At 36.0% G+C, this 21,647-nt stretch overlaps 1 protein-coding gene across 1 annotated transcript in view; it reads left to right on the top strand.

Moving 5' to 3' along the window:
* Nucleotides 1-16,851, top strand: part of LOC123563837 (uncharacterized) — a 57,057-nt gene extending 40,206 nt beyond the window's left edge. The window contains exon 10 of the mRNA XM_053519793.1: nt 9,538-16,851. Coding sequence (XP_053375768.1) covers nt 9,538-10,119 — 582 coding nt within the window. The 3' untranslated portion in view covers nt 10,120-16,851. The remainder of the gene's footprint in view (nt 1-9,537) is intronic.
* The last annotated feature ends 4,796 nt before the right edge of the window (nt 16,852-21,647 follow it).

Raw genomic sequence — 21,647 nt, 5'->3', positions numbered from 1 at the left:
ATGGTCCATCAGTATCGCCTAATGCCTGTAAAACTTGCTCCACAGTATGGGATGTGTTTTTTATATTCTGCAAGGTATCAATAGTTGACTGCACATTGTGACGAATGACTGATAAATTCACACTGTCTTTTTGAAATGTAAGGCTCAAAGTGCCTATTACAGTAAGAATGTCAATCATCATGGCAGTGGTAAGAACAAACAAGGCTGTACTGAAGAACCTCCATAAGCCTGCTGCTTTACCTGTTGAATCTTTATCGTCTTCTAAAGATAAAAGTATGGCATCAATATATTTGAAAATCATTTTTACAGCGCTCTCCACCCAAAGCCAGCGCACAGAGGTGCCTTTGGGCACCTGTTGTACAGCACCATGCAATAACTCTTGAAGTTCCCTTAGCTTATCATACCTAACACTTGAATCAGTATAAAACCTGTACAACTGCTGAATATACCGTTTATTATCTTCTAGGTAATCTATGCCCTTACTGGCCTGTGAAGCTGCCAAGTTTAGCCTGTGGGCCACACAATGAACCAGAACCAAGTTATTATTAAGCACCTTCAGTTTAACTCCAAGTCCATTTCTGCAGGCAACCATGACTGATGCACCATCAGTGCCTAAGGCAATCAATTTAGAGTAATCGTCATCACGGACAACATTTTTGTGCACAAGAAATTCACACAAAGCTGATTTAATTCCCTCGGCAGTACAATCTTGAATCCTCTGATTTCCTAAGTAAGACACTACAGGCTTGTCCCCCCTTTATATATCTAATGTAAACAACAAGTTTTTTCTGAATGGTAATGTCACATGTTTCATCTAACATCAAACCAAAAAAGGGACTGTCTTTAATATCGTGCAATAAACTTGACTCAATTTGCTCAAATAGTACAGTCTCCATTTCAGAAACAACTTCTGGCTTTTTATAGTAACTGTCAGCGAACTCACAACCATTGTCCTTTTGCATTTCCATGAGTTCCTCAAAGTTATTTGCTGCAATACCATTTTTATACGCCCGTTTGAAAAACGGTATTATGGGAACGCCCCTGGCGGGCGGCGTCCACAGACTTTGTCCGAAGCATATCTTCTACATGCATGAAGGGATTTTGATGAAACTTGGCACAGTTGTTCACCATCATGAGACAGAGTGTCATGCGCAAAAACCAGGTCCCTAGGTCTAAGGTCAAGGTCACACTTAGAGGTCAAAGGTCAAATTTAAGAATGACTTTGTCCAGAGCATATCTTCTTCATGCATGGAGGGATTTTGATGAAAGTTGGCACAATTGTTCATCATCATGAGACAAAGTGTCTTGCGCAAGAACCAGGTCCCTAGGTCTAAGGTCAAGGTCACACTTAGAGGTCAAAGGATACAAGAAAGAAAACTTTGTCCGGAGCATATCTTCTTCATGCAAGGAGGGATTTTGATATAACTTGGCACAAATGTTCACCACCACGAGGCGGAGTGTCCTGCGCAAGAATCAGGTCCCTAGGTCTAAGGTCAAGGTCACACTTAGAGGTCAAAAGATACAAGAATTAAAACCTTGTCCGGAGCATTTCTTCTTCATGCATAGAGGGATTTTGATATAACTTTGCACAAATGTTCACCACTACGAGGCGGAGTGTCATGCGCAAGAACCAGGTCCCTAGGTCAAAGGTCAAGGTCACACTTAGAGGCCAAAGGTCAGATACAAGAATGACTGTCTGAAGCATTTCTTCTTCATGCATGGGATTTTGATGTAACTTGGCACAATTATACACCATTATGAGACAAAGTGTCATGCGCAGTTCCCTTCTTTAGAATTACTTCCCTTTGTTGTTACTATAAATAGCTTATATTGTAACTTTTTCATTACTAGTCGTAGGGAAAAATCGAGACCACTTTTCTGTAGTACAACATGCATGCTACATCCAGTTATGAGGTGTATTTTGGCCAATCTGTACCTGGTAAAGATTTTTGTGTGGACTTACAAGAAGAACTTTTAAGATTATCTTCCCTTAGTTGTTACTATAAATAACTTATATTGTAACTTTTTTATAATTGACCGTAGGGAAAAAAAAGGACCACTTTTCTGTGGTACAACATGGATGTTACTTTCAAATTTTAGGTGTATTTTAAGGTATCTCTACCTGGTAAGGAGTTTTTTTGTGGACTTAGAAAAACAAATGACTTACAATGATAACTAAACAACCACAAAATTAAAATTCCATTTGCAAATACAGGTGCTAGAGTAAAGAAATTTGCTGTGACGGGCGTATATTGTGACATTCTGGCACTCTTGTTAGACATTGTATAGACAGTTCTTAACTGGACCATGTGATGTTTGGTTTGCGGGCCCATATCACTCGGACGAACAACTGACTCTGCGTTTTTAATACTACGTTTAAATTGTGTTTGTAAGGAGACTTGTTTCAGTGCTTCAGTGTGATTTCTTGATTTTTCATGACGTTCGAGGGTTGATATTCTAAAGTTCGTACAGCCCTCTGTAAACGGATTGTTTTTGCCTGTTTTACAACATGGGTTGCAGAACATTTCTTCGTCTCTGAACTCGAGCCAGGAAAATGACTTTAGCCATTTTGAATTAAAACTACATGGCCGTTTTTTGCTTGGACCCTTAGTTGACGAATCTGAATCGCTGTCACTGTCATTATTGCTGTGTCCGGCTGTATTTGATGTCGTCATAAACATCGTCAGCTTGCTTTGAGCCATTTTTTTTAGAAAACGCAGACTGGTACTATTTGCACTAGTAGCAAGCAGCAATAACAACCGTTACAAAACGTAAATCAGTCAAAGTTTCAGACTGAGTATTAAATTTAAGAAATGTGAATCGACGCAAATATGGAAAATCGATCATTCGGTGACGCAGTCTGCATATAATTATGAAACTGAAAGTACATTTTCAGAAAATCGCTCTTTGTCAACAAAATTGGCCTGACTTAGATTTTCAAGAAATTGCGTCCACTGTGACGCACAGAAAATAATTTTTACAGGTCATTTCTCAGAAAAGTGCGACTATGACGCAGGATTTGTGCGTCAGGGAAAACCCTGCATTATGGGTTTCAGAGTTATTGCCCCTGAAAGGGCCAGAATTAGCTATTTTGACCTTGTCTGCACAATAGCAGCTTCATTTATGGTTTGAATTTAATCAAACTTGCACAAAACTTGTGTCACCATAAGATCTCAGTTCCTTTGTTGAACCGGCCAGATCCCATAATGGGTGCCAGAATTATGGCCCCTGAAATTATTAGCTTGTTTCACCATAAGATCTTGGTTCCTTTTTTTGAACTAGCCAGATTCCATTATAGGTTCCAGAGTTATGGCCCCTGAAAGGGCCAGAATTAGCTATTTTGACCTTGTCTGCACAATAGCAACTTCATTTATGATTTGATTTTAACCAAACTTGCACACAACTTGTATCACCATAAGATCTCGGTTCCTTTCTTGAACTGGCGACATTCCGTTATGGGTTCCAGAGTTATGGCCCCTGAAAGGGCCAGAATTAGCCATTTTGACCTTGTCTGCACAATAGCAGCTTCATTTATGATTTTAATTTAATCAAACTTGCACAAAACTTGTGTCACCATAAGATCTCGGTTCCTTTCTTGAAACGGCCAGATCCCATAATGGGTTCCAGAGTTATGGCCCCTGAAAGGGCCAAAATTAGCTATTTTGACCTCGTCTGCACAATAGCAGCTTCATTTATGATTTGATTTTAACCAAACTTGCACACAACTTGTATCACCACAAGATCTTGGTTCCTTTCTTGAACTGGCCAGATTCCGTCATGGGTTCCAGAGTATTGGCCCCTTAAAGGTCCAAAATTGGCTATATTGGCTTTTGCAGCCATACAGAGAGTTCATTCATGGTTTTATTTGATACAAAGTTCCAAAATATCTTCAATAACATTAAATCTTGGATTCCAAATATTGACAAATCAGATCCAATCATATGTTCCAGAGTTATTTTATATCTGATTACCTCCCCTGATTGTAATCAAAATGGATTTATATCAGTAAGTACTTACAGGACTTATTTGAAGTTTCATTATTGTTATTAGTTGGACTGAGACAATCAGGGTAGATAACTATTGTCTGATTTTATGTCAGATTACCTCCCTTTATTTCAAATTAAAATTGATACTGATATGAAATTTCATTCATGTCAACAGATTTATTTGGCAGATCCTTCTTTTGTCCACTTACAATATTTATTTTTTTAATTACTTCCCTTTTACGTTACTATAAATAGCTTTTTTTGGTAACATTTTTATTATTGGCCATAGGGAAAACACAAGACCAGTTTTCTGTGGTACAACATGGATAGTACCTCCAATTTTTAGGTGTATTTTAACATATCTATACCTTGTAAGATTTTTTTTTCTTTTTGGTTAAATTTCTTCCCTTTGTTGTTCCTGTCCTTTGGACTTAGATATTTTTTCTGAGGACCTTCTTGTCCTCAAGTGCAATGATAACAGGTGAGCGATATAGGGCCATCATGGCCCTCTTGTTTTCTTTTTTGGTTAAATTTCTTCCCTTTGTTGTTCCTTTCCTTTGGACTTAGATAATTTTTTCTGAGGACCTTCTTGTCCTCAAGTGCAATGATAACAGGTGAGCGATATAGGGCCATCATGGCCCTCTTGTTACTAAATGGATTTGAATTAAACTTACAATACTTGTTGCTCATCATCACCAGAATGGATTTGAATCAAACATAAAATACCTCATATGACACAAATGCCATACATCTTGCACCAATATTTCATGAATTTTTGTATCCCCTTTTTAGCTCACCTGAGGTGAGTTATTGTGATTGCTTGATGTCCGTCGTCTGTCTGTCGTATGTCAACATTTAGCTTGTGTATGTGATAGAGGTTGTATTTTTCAACTGATCTTCATGAAATTTTGTCAGAATGATTACCTTGATGAAATCTAGGCCAAGTTTGAAAATGGGTCATCTGGGGTCAAAAACTAGGTCACTAGGTCAAATCAAAGAAAAACCTTGTGTATGCAATAGGGGCTGTATTTTTCAACTGATCTTCATGAAATTTTGTCAGAATGATGTCCTTGATGAAATCTAGGCCGAGTTTGAAAATGGGTCATCTGGGATCAAAAACTAGGTCACTAGGTCAGATCAAAGAAAAACCTTGTGTATGCGATAGAGGCTGTATTTTTCAATCGATCTTCATGAATTTGGGTCAGAATGATTGCCTTGATAAAATCTAGGTCAAGTTCGAATATGGGTCATCCAGGGTCAAAAACTAGGTCACTATGTCAAATCAAAGAAAAAACTTGTGTATGTAATAGGAGAGATCGTGTTTGTAAACAAATCCATTGTATTTTCTATTTTTAGAACTGATAAGACAAAGACCGTGTGGGCAGACGCCGAGCGTCCATGTTTTTTTGTAAACAGTGATGTTTTTCTAACGGCTTAAACTTTCTTAAAACACAAATAATATCAATAATTTTTTGATCAATGGAAAGTGTATAAAACAAGCAATTTATTGATTACTTTTGATTATAATTTCGAAATTAAATGGATTAATTATGAAAGCTTAACTTACAGTGTTTTTTCTAAAAGTTTGGAGGATCGCTACGCCGCTATTAAAATCTTATGTCATTTAAAATGGTTATTCATTTCAAAAAGATATTTAAATGGGAAAATATGAAAATCGTAAGCATTACAAAACTTTTTGAATTTTTAAAATCCGTAAATGAGCAAAAAAGTTATTAAAAATTAAAAATTCAGATCCCATACACAAACGATGTAAAAACATTTGTTTCACCCACCACCAGATAAACAGGTATTTATGCGTGACATCATGGCAATCTCTCCTATAGGGGCTGCATTTTAAACCTGATCTTCATGAAATTTAATCAGAATGTTTGTCTATATGAAATCTAGGTGGAGTTTGAATATGGGTCATCTAGGGTCAAAAACTAGGTCACCTGGTCAAATTAAAGGAAAACCTTGTGTATGCAATAGGGGCTGCATTTTACACTGGATACTCATAAAATTTAGTCAGAATGTTTGCCTTGATGAAATCTAGGTCAGGTTAGAATATGGGTCATCTGTGGTCAAAAACTAGGTCACTAGGTCAAATCAAAGAAAAACCTTGTGTATGCAGTAGAGACTGTATTTTTCAATTGATCTTCATGAACTTTGGTCAGAATGATAGCCTTGATGAAATTAAGGTCAAGTTTTAATACTGGTCATCTGGGGTCAAAAACTTAGGTCACTAGGACAAATCAAAGAAAAATGTTTTGTATGCAATAGAGGCTGTCTTTTTCAATTGAGGTTGATAAAATTTAGTCAGAATGATTGCCTTGATTAAATCTAGGTCAAAGTAGAATGTAGGTCATCTTGGCTCAAAAACTAGGTCTCTAGGTCAAATTGAAGGAACTACACTTAAGAGACCACATTTTTTGTCCAATCTTAATGAAATTTGGTCAGAATATTTGTTTCCATGAAATCACTAGGTCAAACATGTTAACATGTTTACAAGTTGTTATGGTGTGTTTCTCAGGTGAGCGACCTAGGGCCATTTTGGCCCTCTCGTTTTGGTTTCTGATACGTTATTCCCCATATTGGGACAAGCACATGCATCAGGGAGCATCATTCGGTTTTACCGATACCTTCTTGTATGTAAGCTGGTATCTCAGTTACCACTTTTGGGAATATATTGAAACTTCACACTCTTGTTCACTGTGATAAACTGACTTACATTGCACAGGTTTCCTTCTTTGCAAATTTATGCCCCTTTTTCGAATTAACAATATTTATGTATGCCAGTATCTCGGTACCCACAAATGGGAATGGATTGAAACACTTGTTCACTGTGATAATTGGACATGCATTGCACAGGTTTCATTACCCAACTTTGCTTTTTTTGCAAAATCATGCCCCTTTTTTCAACTAAGAAATATTTTGTTAAGTTTTTGTATGTAAGCTGGTATCTCAGACCCACTAATGAAATCGTTGCTGTTTTCCAACAGCTGTTGTTACTTAGAATATCAGGTTACAGTTTGATGCACTTTCACTTTGTCTCTGTTATTATGCCCTCCTCCACACATATTGGGGGTATATTTCTTTGCACCTGTCTGTCACGCCGGTCAGTCCGTCTATAGGTAGATCGAATGGCTTCTGCCCAATAACTTGAGAACCCCTTGACTCGTAACTCCTCCACCTCTGATTCATGTGGGGAAGTTGGCAGTTACTTGCGGAGAACAGGTTTGTACTGGTACAGAATCCAGGAACACTGGTTAGGTTAACTGCCCGCCGTTACATGACTGAAATACTGTTGAAAAACGGCGTTAAACCCAAAACAAACAAACAAACAAACTTGACTCGTAACACTCAAACATGGTAGCTTGGTTGGGCTTACAAAGTAGATGACCCCTATTGTTTTGCTGGTCAATAGATCAAAAGTCAAGGTCGCAGGGGCCTGAACCTTGGCAACGGTTTCTGCTCAATAACTTGAGAACCACTTGCAATCCATTAATATTTTACACAGAAAATATCTTTATCATAGATTATGGTGATTTACCAATTAAGACAATTTCTAAGAACATTTTTCCAATTCCGCTGGTGTTGGTGGCATTCCCAAAATGATGAAAAAAAAAGACCTGTTAAATCTACATAAAATGAGATTATCTAAGATGCCATCCAGCTGGCTTACAGAAGGTCGGTGGTTCTACCTAGGTGCCTGCTCGTGATGAAATAATGCACGAAGGGGTACCTGGGGTCTTCCTCTACCATCAAAGCTGGAAGGTCGCCATATGACCTATAAATGTGTTGGTGCGATGTTAAACCCTACAAAATAAATAAATAAATATGTAACACAAATTCCTGGATAGAGAATTCTGGATCTGTTCCAGTGTTCAGAGTAGTTTTTTAGCTGACGTGTTACATAGTGGCAAGGTGAGCTTTTGTGACCGTCCATCGTCGTCCATCTTCGTCCATCAACAATTTCTTGTGAACACGATAGAGACCACATTTTGGAATCGATTTTAATCAAACTTGCACACAAGTTATATTGGCATAATACCTCGGTTCCTTTCGAAAGGGCCAAAATTTGCTATTTTGGCTTTTGCAGCCATATAGAAACAAACTTGCAAAATATCTTTAACAATAATAGATCATTGATTCCATGATGAATCCATCAGATCCAATCATAGGTTCTGGAGTTAGGGCCCCTGAAAGAGCCAAAATTTGTTAATTTTTACCTTGTGAACATGATAGAAGTGACATTTGACATTCGATTTTAACCACACTTACACACAACTTAAGTCACAATAAGATCTTGGGTCCTTTTAAAACCCGGCTAGATTCTATCATGGGTTCAAGTTACTGTCCCTGAAGGGTCCTTTTAAAACCCGGCTAGATTCTATCATGGGTTCTGGTTACTGTCCCTGAAAGGGGCAAAATTTTCTATTTCGGCCCTTTCAGCCATATAGAGGTTTCATTTATGCTTTGATTTGATATAAACTTGCACAGTATGTTTACCTTGATGATCTTTAGGCCCAAGTTTGAAACTGGGTCATGTGGAATCAAAAACTAGGTCACCAGGTCAAACTAAAGGAAAAGCTTGTTAACACTCTTGAAGCCACATTTATGACCCTATCTTCATGAAACTGGTCAGAATGTTTATCTTGATGATTCCTAGGCCAAGTTTGAAACTGGATCATGTGGGGTCAAAAACAAGGTCATCTGCTCAAATCGAAGGAAAAGCTTGTTAATATGACCCTATCTTCATGCAACTAGGTAAGATTGTTTAACAGGTGAGCGATATGGGGTCATCATTACCCTCTTGTGTTTTTATTTTATTAAAGGGACTAACCCACAGATTTTAGGCGAATAATTTCTCTCAAAAATCCATAAAAAGAGAGTACTCTGAAAGTGACTAGTGGTACAAACTTATTGACTTAAGATTTTTGCAAGATATTTTTTATAAATAAAGAAAAATATTGTGCAGGTGGTAGTAAACTGTTTCAACGCTTTTGAAATAATGTACAAAATTTACATTCTCCTTGCATTTTTACCAATATCTAACTTTTATTTTCACCCGATTTATCATTTTTCAGTGTCATATATACATTCTATGCGAAGCTTGGTGGAAATTGAACATGGTGAAAAAATTCACCCAAACTGTGGGCGAGTAGCTTTAAAGTTTGAATTCAGACAAAATGTATATAATAATAAGTTCATACAAAAGGTGAAGAGTGTGTAATTATTGTTACCCCTTTATTTCTTAAAACTGTCCATTTGTAATCTCGTTCCTTAGTCAAGACAACAAAATGTGCTAGACATAATCCCATATATATGGGAAAAGATTGAAAGGGTTTTCAAAAAAGTGTGATAGCTACTTCATGAATGTATGAGAATCAGGTCATACTGGACTTTTAGAAATGTCTTTTTACACCCAGAAGATAAGGCAGGTGAAAAGGGCAATTTAAAAGTAATGTATAGAATAGGTTTTTAAGAAGTGTGACTCAAATCTATATACAGTTCCATTTTCCATGTGTAAAAAACTTAATATATTTTTCAGGAACATTTGAGAAGACATACTGGAGAGACTCCATTTGAGTGTCTTGATTGTGGTCAGAAGTTTAAAACCCGCAACACATACAAGCGCCATCTCAAAACCCGCCATGGCAAGCTCCTTACAGCTACAGGGATACACTTGCTTTCCCAGGAAGAGTTTGCAAAGGTTCGAACCAAGAGGTACCACATTCCAAAACTTCTACCAGATATTGGGTATAAAATGCCGGAATTGACTTTCACTAAACTTAAGAGAAAGCAGACTGGAGAACTGGAAAAGGTTGAAGAAGAAAAATTGACAAGATCTGAAATTGTAGATGACAGTATGATTTTCGAAGAACTCAAAGCAGATATTAAGAAGGAGGCAGAATCTGGAAACGAGTCAGATCCAGAGCTTGTAGATATATTGGAAGTATTGTCTCAAACAGCTACAGGTGATAATAATAAAGGAATACAAACAGAGAAAGATATTAAGCAGGAACCATTGAGTGACAGTGATAAAACAAGCAAACCATGCACAACAGTTATTTATGTTAATAATGTTGGAGGCAGCATAACTCATACAGCAGGTCTGGTGAATATTAAGTGAAATTTCTCTTAATCAAATTCCTTTTATTTTAAATGAATGAAATAATGTAATAACTTTTGTGATTTTAAACACATGTTATTGAGTTGCATCCGTTTGATGTTAGAAATGTTGTTTTAATTGCTAATGATTTTTTCCTTTGGACATAATTTTGTGAAAACTTAGCTTCATAGATTGTGTATATAATTTACATTTTCATGATAGAATTTGGTACATTTTTTCATTAAGAGGAAATGAATCTGTATACTTGATGAAGCTTTACATTATCAAAAGATGCAGTGTAAGCACAAGATGCTCTATTGTGATCTCTCCTTGTCTGTTTTATGTTCGTTCATACACATGTTTTGTAGTTAATGTCATTATTCAGTGCATTTTTCTTTTCAATAGAAGTGCATGCCCCTTCAAAATCCAGAATTGAATCTTTAAGAAAAAAAGAGAGAGAAAAGTGGCAGAAAACTACTTAATGTCATGCAGATTTGACTACTTATCAAGGCATTAAATGTTTAAGTAAACTTGATATTGAATAATAAATTATTGAATAATTTTTAATTGCATCAAGTGACATAGAGATGGTGTACCCTATCAGGGTCGGTACCAACACAGATGCAATTTATATAGGTAACATTAATAAAGAAGGGCGCTTGTAGTTCTTTCTGGTTTCAAATTGAGAAAAAATGTCAAGAAACAAGATAATATGAGACAAAATACTTTCAACAGTTTATCAGCAACAACAGAATTAATCTGAGTTTGGTATTCTTCATCATTAGTCTAGAGATTTTGAAATAACTTCGCAAAAATATTCACCATAGCATCACTGGTGGCTGACGATGTCAAACCGCGAGCCGTTTCATTACGAAGACAGGTAATGGTTTCGTTGTGAGTATTTGTTTACATCTAGCGTGGCATGCATATGCGGTTTACAAATTTTAATATATTTTTCTTTTTTTCGGTGTGGATCTTTGGATAGTTACAGAGAAATGGTGAGTTAATGTGTATGTTATGTTTGTGTATGCGTATATGCGACATTTTGTTTTTTCTTAAATATTTTTGTGTTTATTAGTGTTCAATTACTATGTGTTACATAAAAATCCTTGTTTATTTGCAAAACGGTATAAAAGTAAGATAAAATAATCAAAGAAAGAGTCACTTGTCGAGATATCAGTGAATATTTGTTCCTGCTACAATAAGATGTCTCTGTTATTATGAAAACATTATTAAAATCGGCAATATACATCATTTTTTGTGTCTGTGTTTCGCACAGTGTGTGTCTAGGTTTTCATACGAAGTACAACAAAATAGTATGTGTTTCGTTACAAAGTCGATTTTCTATTTTTTTCAGAATCTTATGTGCAGCTATTGTGACTCTACATTTGAGAACATAAAAGACACAGTGTGTCATTGTGTTGAGGATCAGTCACCCATCTGAAAACAAAGAAAATGCAGATTGTCTACAGCCAAACTCAGTGATGATATACGAGTTTATAAGGCCGAAGCATCAAATCGAAGTTGAAATAAATCAATTAAATAATAAAAGCCCTTTACATCAAAAGAGGTATGCTTAGAAAAGGCTAATCTGAGAAATAGCATTTTAATATCAGGTGAATATATCAATAAGCAAGAAAATGCAAAATAGCTATGAATCTTTGAAAATACAAATTAAAAGTCCTTACAATGACTAAATCATGCACACAAGTATCGCACACAAAGACCTGTATAAGATCATGAATTAGCAATATAGAACGATTTAGACAAACATGATTTCGGATAAAAAATAGAGTGGCATATCAACAAGATTTAAATACATGAAATGGATGAAGTAACTACATATTTGTATTTAAATCAGTGCAAAAAGTAACCAAGACGAATGCTTTTAAGTGAAACTTAAACAGACGAGAATGAATCATCTTTCCCTAATGTTAAAAACAACAAAATTAAACAAATTATATTAAAGGTCAGCACACATGTATAATTATCTAATGGCTTCAGAAGAAAACCTAGACATATTCTGTTGATGTCTTCAATAGAAAACACATACACTTTCAGTTGAAAACCCATACCTAATGCAGTGACTTCGAGAGAAAACCCATACTCATTTCTTATAAACATGACCGAGTATTAAAGGCAATTTTTGTAGGAATAGAGGCATAAAATCAAATGAAAAACATGTACAGTCGAAAAATATGTTGAACTCGTTTTCAAAAGCTGAAAGTTTAAGAACAATAATTACAAATTTTAATAACGGATGCTTGTGTTTATCATGAATTTGCTGTATAAAACCACACATTCAAAAAGAAACTGTCTGATTTTATTCAACACACGATCAAACAACTGCAAATTAGTCATATGTTTGCTTTGTTAACAATTGGTAAAGATTTACAGCTTACGTTTCACACAAATACTCTTACCTTTATATGCACAGTTATGAATTCCAGTAACACAGGGGTGTGTGAGGCGTGTATGTAAACAAATACTCACAACGAAACCATTACCCGTCTTCGTAACGAAACGGCTCGCGGTTTGACATCGTCAGCCACCAGTGAGCATGAGGACACATCTGTAGCTTCAAAGTCAACATCACCCTTTTGGGTCAAAGATCCAAAGGGTCTATTTCATGTCTACTCAGTAATCTATCATCAATCAAGGGCTTTTGAAACAACATGAGGTACTGAGGACTTGAGGTACTGGTCATATTATTACCACATTGGCACATAATCCAGTGTAGACAAGTTGGATCAGTTAATACATTATTAGCTCGACTATTTTAAGAATAGTTCGGGCTATTGTACTCGCCATGATGTTGGCGTCACACTTTGTTTAAAGTTTTGAATGCAAGTAGGTAAAGCTATCATTTCAAGGCATATAGCTTTGAAACTTATTTTTCTTTTTCTAAGTCAATTACCAACATCACTGGGTCAAGTCCCATAACTCTGACATGTTTTTTGGCCAAAGTATGCCCTCTTTTAGACTTAGAAAATCCTGCATGCATGTTGCTATCTCCAAAACTAATGCAGATATTGGATTGAAACTTTTGAGTTATGAAACTAGGTGGTAGCATCAAGTGCCGTAACTCTGACATGCATTTTAGCTAAATTATGTCCCCTTTTGGACTTAGAAAATCCTGGTTAAAATCATGCAAGTATAGCTGTTATTTAAAGGCATATAGCTTTGAAACTTACTTTTACTTTTTCTAGGTCAATAACCAACCTCACAGGATCAAGTCCCATAACTCTGACATGTTTTTTTGGCAAATTATGGCCCCTTTTGGACTTAGAAAAGTCTGGTTAAAGTTTTGCATGAAAGTTACCATCTCAAAACTAGATACTGGATTGAATTTGAAACTCTATAGATATTTTAACATTTAAGGTAATAGTTCTGCTTCTGGAACAACAATTCAAATAGTCTAGCATTGTCTTGTTTTACAACCCAGTTGTAAAATTTCATTGTTTGAGCATGTGACTGTCAAACACATTTCTTGTTAGACTGCTTCAGAAATGTTAAGCCAAAAAAAGCAAAATCTTAAGATGACCTATCAAGTTCAGTTTAGTGAACCTAAACCATTCGTAATTGATAGCACTGTTAACAATGGCCATCTTCACTAAAATATTTTGTCTTCAGATATTTACTTTAAATGTATAAAATCCTCATCTAATGTATAGTTTATATTTACTACATATATTAGTTTAGTTCGCATATAGAGCTTCTTTCAGAAAAAGAGCCAGATTTTTTACTGGTAGTACACATTTTCTATACATGTATACAGTGTGTACTATTTTAAACCAAGTACATATAGTACTGTTAATGCACATAAACTTATTAATTTTATGTAAACATAAACTATATGAAGTAATTGTTCATGTTTTAAATATGAAATTTGGATCTAATGTATCTTTAAAATGTCACTTCTTTTTAATGAAATAATGAGTAAACCTTTATGCAAATTCTTGTAAACTGTCAGTATTTCCACAAGTCTGTTGTTACAGTAGTGATGTTTTAACCAAATGCATTTTAGTTCCTTGAAGAAAGGTAATAGTGTAGTAAAGAAGTAGGGAATACCATGCAGTCATTATCCATTCTTCAGGCTGTAATGGGTATTGCTACTAAATCTTATCATAACATAGTTTATAAATGGTTATTTTAGGTTTTCACTTTCATGCCTGTTTTGTTTGATCTTTTGCTGTAAAAGGTCCATTACTAAGGGAAAGTGAGTTGGCAATTTTTTTCATAGCCAGTGCATAGACTTCTGCAAGACACTAAATAATGAAGATTGGCAGGTCAAAATTTACAGAAGGTCTTTGGAACTCAAAGAAATGTATGTGTATTATGTTGAAATTTCAATGAATCGACAGAATGACCCCCCAGGTCTTTTTAACTTTCTTCATACTTCATAGAAAAATAATTGTACATATACTGCGATTTATTTCGAATTTCTACATACCAACTTTCATTTTCCAATAAAATGAAATAGTTTCTGTGCTTTTTAAAAGAAATTAAAATGTTCACTTTCCTTAGCATTGGACCTTTAAATTGAAGAAATAAAACAAATCAAATAGTGCTATAAGAAGGTTTTCAAAGGATTGTTAGAAAGTCTTATGGTTTTGTTCTAAATTTTTCTGATGACATGGCAGTATATGTAGTAAGATTGATTCAGATCCATTTGTAGTTAAGTGATCAAGAGGATGTTTTGATATTTGTTTGGATATGACTATACATGTATACTGAATTTGGTGAGCACTAAGACATACAGATACACATTTATAGAATAATTTTAAAACTTAATTGTTTGGTAGTTCAAAACCAGAACAATATTTACACTTAATTGTTTAGTAGTACAAAATCATGTACATTAACTAGTATTGAGACATAAGATTATTTTATAAGATAATTTTCAGCAGATGTTTATTACTGTTCTTCATTTTTACATCACATGATCCTGCTAAAATTGGATTTTTATGCCCCCACTTTGGGGGGGGGGCATATAGATTTGCTCTTGTCCGTCCGTCCTTCCGTCCGTCTGTCCGTCCGTCCGTCCATCCGTCCGTCCGAAAATGTTGTGTCGCGCGTAGCTCTGAAAGTATTTGACGTAGAGTCACAAAACTTTACAAGAATGTTGGTCAGCATGTGTAGTTGTGCACCTGGGGTTTCGCGTCCGGATCCATTCAGTCATGTAGAAGTTATGGCCCCTGGCTTTGTAAAAATTGGTCATTTTAATGTTGTGTCGTGCCTAGCTCCAAAAGTATATGACCTAGAGTCACAAAACTTTACAGGCATGTTGGTCAGCATGTGCAGTTGTGCACCTGGGGTTTCGCGTCTGGATTCATCCAGACATATAGGAGTTATGGCCCCTGACTTAGTAAAAAATTGGTCATTTTAATGTTGTGTCACGCATAGCTCCAAAAGTATTTGACCTAGAATCACCAAAGTTTACAGGAATGTTGGTCAGCATGTGTAGTTGTGCACCTGGGGTTTCGCGTCCGGATTCATTCAGTCATGTAGAAGTTATGGCCCCTGACTTTGTAAAAATTGGTCATTTTAATGTTGTGTCGTGCCTAGCTCCAAAAGTATATGACCTAGAGTCACAAAACTTTACAGGCATGTTGGTCAGCATGTGTAGTTGTGCACCTGGGGTTTCGCGTCCGGATTCATCCAGTCATGTAGGAGTTTTGGCCCCTGACTTCGTAAAAAATTGGTCATTTTAATGTTGTGTCGTGCATAGCCCCAAAAGTATTTGACCTAGAATCACAATAGTTTACAGGAATGTTGGTCAGCATGTGTAGTTGTGCACCTGGGGTTTCGCATCCGGATTCATTCAGTATTGTAGAAGTTCTGGCCCCTGACTAATGTCATGTAGTGGCGGCATCTGTGTCCCATGGACACATTTCTAGTTTTACATATGTACATGAACTCAAATGTTACATAAAGTAGTGCATTTAATTATAAATATGAAAATCAGGAAAGAAGAAAGTTTTCTTTTTCTTCTGAAATTTCAAGTTTGTACTTGTACAGTTATCTTTATTGAAAGCTTATACAACTGTAAAACGAAGTGTCTACTGGTACAGACACCACTATAGAGGATTTTCTAGGAGTATAAATCTCCTTTCCAGGAAGGAATTGTTTGAGAAATCTTTCCTTGAATCTTCTAATGTTCACTGAATCTTCTAATGTTCACTGAATTTGCTTCCATACCTGTGTTTTCATTTCGATGTAAATGAGATGTGAAACCAAAATTTGTAGTCCTATTTGGCGCCATATCACATATACTGTGTTGGTGCGCCGTAAAACCCAAATAAATCACAGAATTTGTTCTAAACATAATTATCAAGATATTTTAGCTAAAAGAAATGTTACTAAAAAACTGGAAAAAAAAAGGTGCCTGTTTGAGTCTGGCAAATTTACTTGGTGTTCCTGTATTCATTACGTTTAAAAAGAAACTGTTGGCTATTAAATGATTAGTAGAATAGGGAACCATTTTGATTCACGATTTAATGAATATGGGTTAAGGTTTACATGTATTTCATGTAGAAAAAAACGCACAATATCTAGTAAAAAAGGTAGCTCGTTCTGGTAGAAAATCTTCTATAGACTTGTGTAGAGGTATGGATCCCTACCCCAGAAATTAAGATTCTAGATTATGGATTCAAACCCATAAGTTCCATTGTAAAAATGCCCAGTGCAAATCACTTCAAAAATGGATGCAAGATGCATAAAAAATGAATGAATAAATAAAAATTAAGACTTTATTTGTTTATCCTTGTATACAAAATTGTCCTGCTTGCCCAGCATCCGCATCCAAAGCTTGGTTTTGATTCACTTTGACCTACCTCTGTTTTAATTGAAGGATTTGCTATCAGGCTTCCTGATTATCGTTCACAGTTGATAACTGGCACCATTTTTATACACCCGAAGGGACGTATTATGTTATACTCCCGGTGTCCGTCAGTCTGTCTCTCTGTTAGAAACTTCGTGTCCGCTCTGTAACTCTTGAATCCCTTGAAGAATTTCAAAGAAACTTAACACAAATGTTCACCACATCGGGACGACGTGCAGAGGGCATGTTATGGATGGCTCGCTTCGAGGTAAAGGTCACACTTTGGGGTCAAAGGTCATATGTTTGTGTTTCATGTCCGCTCTGTAACTTTTGAACCCCTTAAGGGATGTCACAGAAACTTGACACAAATGTTAACCACATCGAGACGACGCGGAGAGCGCATGCTCTGGACGGCTCGCTTCAAGGTCAAGGTCGCACTGAGGTGTTGGTTCACCTTGGCACAAATATTAACTACATCGAGACAGTGTGCAGAGCGAATGTTCTGGATGTCTGGCTTCAAGGTCAAGGTCACACTTAAGGGTCAAAGGTCATTGCTGTTTAACTCTTGAACCCCATGAAGTATTTCGAAGAAACTTGACACAAATGTTCACCACAGCGAGATGATGTGCATAGCACATGTTCTGTGTGGCTAGCTACAAGGTCAAGGCCACAGTTAGGAGTCAAAGTCATACCTTCGGGCGTATATGCTCCGCATTGCGGTGCTCTTGTTTCATACATGATGCCCCCTTTCTGCTTACAATTTCGGGTCAAAATTTTAATGAACTTTCACTGTTACAAGCCCCATGTGGTTCTGGGACGATCTGTGTATGAAAAGAACTGGAAGCACTGCCTTACCCTTGCATGATCGTAAGAGGCGACTAATAGGGTCTTAACACTTGGTTTTGCAGTAGCTCTGATTCCAGCAGGTATACAAATTTTGATTCCATACCTCATGTTCTTATTTCGATGTAAATGAGATGTGGAACCAAAATTTGTATAATAAAATAACCTATACTGTGTTCGTGCGCCGTAAAACCCAAATAAGTAAATAAATTCACTGTTACAAAGTTATGTGGACGGTAAACTGGAGTTACCATGTTGATGTTTGTATCCATCCATCTGTGGGTCCTTCCTTGCACTTGTAATTACTTGAAAGGATTGGTGGAATTGGTTTCTCTCTGGTACACTGGTATATAATCATAGGATCATACAGGTCAGTGATGAGTTTGGTCGCAATCCACTGTTTGTCAGAGTTTTGGCATCTTTCTAGTTTTAAATTCAACAGTGTTTATGTCTGTTTGAGAACTCTAGAAAGGATGAATGGACTGAATTAATTTTGGTAGACGGGTATGGAATTATCAAGAACAGGCGAAGTTTGATTTTAGTTGCAGTCCACCAACTTCTGGGAGAGTAATTTAAGCACGAAGTACTCAAGATGAGCTATTGTGATCATACGGTGAGCGTCGCCCATCATTAGAAACGCTAGATGTCACAATTTAAGCCCGTGAAACTTGGTCAGAGCATTAACCTGATTAAAGATTCGAATGAGTTTTTTAATGGGTCATCTGGGTTCTAAAACTAGGTCACTAGGTCAGTTTATACGAAAACATTGTTAACACTAGATGCCACATTTTCTACCTCATCTTTATGAAATTTTGTCAGAATGTTTTTCTCTATGAAATCTTAGAACTTGGCTAACGGAGGTCAAACGTAGGTCAGCTCAAAACCGTTAACAGTGTAGAAGCCACATTTTTTGTTTGATCTAAATCTTCTCAGAATGTTTGTCTCTTTGAAGTGTAGGTCAAGTTTAAAACTAGGTTAACAGAGGATAAAAACGCAGACCACTGTTAAATGCTGACACTCTAGAGACCACATTTTCTGTTTGATCTTCTTAAAACTTTTGTCAGGATGTTTTTCTCTAAGGAATCTAAGTCCAGTTCAAAACTAGAATGTATTGAGGTTAGAAACTAGGTCAGTAGGCCAAATCCTAGAAAAAACATTGTTAACGTTCTAGAGGTGATATTTTATGTTTGATGTTCATAAAATAATGTCGGAATGCTTGTCTCTATGAAATTGAGGTCGAGTTAAAATCTGGGTTACATGGGATCAGAAACTAGGTTCTGATGTCAAATCGTGGAATGTCAAACCATGGAAAGGTTTGTTTACACACTCGAGAACACGTTTTATACATGATTAGCCTAAAACTTCGACAATGTCTTTATCTTTAAAATCTAAGTACAGTTCAAAACTTTTTTTCTCTAGGCCTCAAACTAGGTCACTAGGTCAGATTATTGAAAAATATTGTTTACCCTCTCTGGAGGCCGCATTTCCCACTTGATCTTCATAAAACTCTCAGAATAGTTGTCTCTTTGAAATCTTAAGATGGGTTCAGATCTGGGTCACCTGAGGTCTTAAACTAGGTAAAATCCTAGAAAAAAGATACCACATTTTCTGTGGTATCATCGTTATTCTAATATTACTAACAATGCTAATGCAAACGATATTATGTTGCCAACATCGACGAGATATTTAAAGCCGTGTAAGCATCAAGAAATAGTGTTTTCTAATTTGATCAAATATTTCACTTAAAAACATTATTGAAACTAAATGTCACATCACATAAGTCTTGATTAATTTATACACATAGTTTGTTATTAGCTGGGCAGAATAATTCGTCATCATTTGCGACCTAATGGAACTATAGGTTAATAGGTAAAATCATAGAAAAAAACTTCAGTGTTGTCGTATTTTATTTTCTAGTCCTTTGGGATCATGGAGTCCACTCACTAGATATGTAATAAGAGTTCCGTTTAAGCCTGTGCTAGGGGGCGTGAGAGGTGTTGCACATTTCATTAACTCTCATGAACAGACTCAATCAAACCGAGTCTGCTATTATTGTTCTTGGTTGCATTCTATGCTTCCCAGGGATCTTTTTACAGATTTTATTATTCGTTAACACTTCAGAAGGCACTTTTTAATTTTATCATCGTAAATCTTTGTCAGAATGTTTTTCTATAATGAATGGAGGTAAAGTTCAAAAGTGGGGTACCTGAGGTCAAAAGCTATGTCACTAGGTCGAGTAATTGAAATACATGGCAGGCTGTCTAGCGTCCCTAAAATTCCTACTTTTTCCTATTTTTTTTTCAATTTGGCTAAAATTCCTATTTTTTTAAAAAAATCAAAGGAAATTCCTAAAAAGGCCCTATTTTTTCACAAAGATTTCTAATTTTTTAACTTTTTTGCAATGATCAAAAAGAGAAAATGTTTTAAATGTTGTTTAAAAGTTCTTCTAATTCGGAAAAAAACAATTTAGCACAGTTCAAAACAGTGGAAAGCTAGGAGACGTCTTTTCTGTAAATAAAGCACTATTTCTGAGTTACTTTTATGTCAATCACATAAAGTTAAGCACATTACATGGTCTTTAAAGTCCATATTTTGATTTGAAAATTCCTAAATTTAGCCCTAAAATTTCCTTAAAATTATACCAAATTCCTAATTTTAGCCCTATTTTTTTGTACAAATTGCCCTAAAATTAGCCCTAATTTTTTGTCGGGGTATGCTAGACAGCCTGACATGGCTCATTATTAAGCTGTAAAAAGGCTCATGATTAACCTGATTTACTTAAAAGGCTCATGATTAACCTGATTTACTTAAAACCTGGTCCAAACGTTTGTCTTTGAAATCCAAGCCAAATTAGATACTAGGTTATATGGGGTAAGAGCTAGGTCTGTTGAGAGATACAGGGTCTTCAGGGTCCTCTTGGTGACTAAAAGATTGTTTGTTAATAAATGAATACATAGAATACATTATAGCCCTGTAAACCTTTTACGCAGTTACGTAGTTCTGAAAATCTAGTCCTTGGCTGTTAAACAGGTCTTTCAGTCCAAGAAGTTGGTGTTTCATGGGTATTATTTAGTCTTCTCTAGATTTGATTTAAACTTGTAACAGTTGTTATATGACAAAAGGTCCATAACTCCTACTCCGATGCCGCATGAATTATTCCCCTTTTCATTTTGAAAATCGAGATGTAATATGAACTTTCCACCTCTGGATTGATTTCACTTAACTTGTTCAATAGGTTGCTTTCTTAGACCTCTATTTGTTTCAGGTGGTTCCCTTTATTTTTGGCCTCCAGGGCTAAAACAAAAAAATCTCTAAAACAACTTCTCATGAACCACCTGAAAGATATTTTGGTTCTGAGACGATTTGTGTATGAAAAGAATTGGAACCACTGCCTTACCTATGCATGATCGTAAGAGGCCTCTTCTGGTGAACTGCTGGACCATGATTGATGGTAATGGCTTTGGTTGACCTCTCAAGTTACACACAAATAATGAATTTACAAAATTATGCCCATTCTTCAACTTGGCAATGTTTGTTCAGTCACAGTTAGTAGATATCTCGGTACCCACTAATGGGAACGGATTGAAACTTTCACACAGTTGTCCACTTTGATGATCTGACATGCATTTAACAGGTTCCATAAATCTGTTTATATGATTAGAGAATAATGCTCCCTTTTCAATTTTTGCGTCCATTCTTTTAACTGTCTTTAGCGAAAAGGCTGTTGCATTGTTGTCCTCCAATAGCTCTTGTTTGACTAAGGGTGGTATTTTCCGACTGTTGTCTAACGGTAGTTGTGGGTGTTTGTACGTGTGTAGGGGGAGTGTTGGAGTCTAGAAAGCTTGTCCAAGGAGGTTTTGGGCAAAAATGCCTTTCATAATCT

Source organism: Mercenaria mercenaria, chromosome 1 (assembly GCF_021730395.1).
Source record: "Mercenaria mercenaria strain notata chromosome 1, MADL_Memer_1, whole genome shotgun sequence".
Lineage (NCBI taxonomy): Eukaryota > Metazoa > Mollusca > Bivalvia > Venerida > Veneridae > Mercenaria > Mercenaria mercenaria.
The sequence above is the reverse complement of the archived record's forward strand: the minus strand, read 5'-3'. Positions and strand labels throughout refer to the sequence as shown.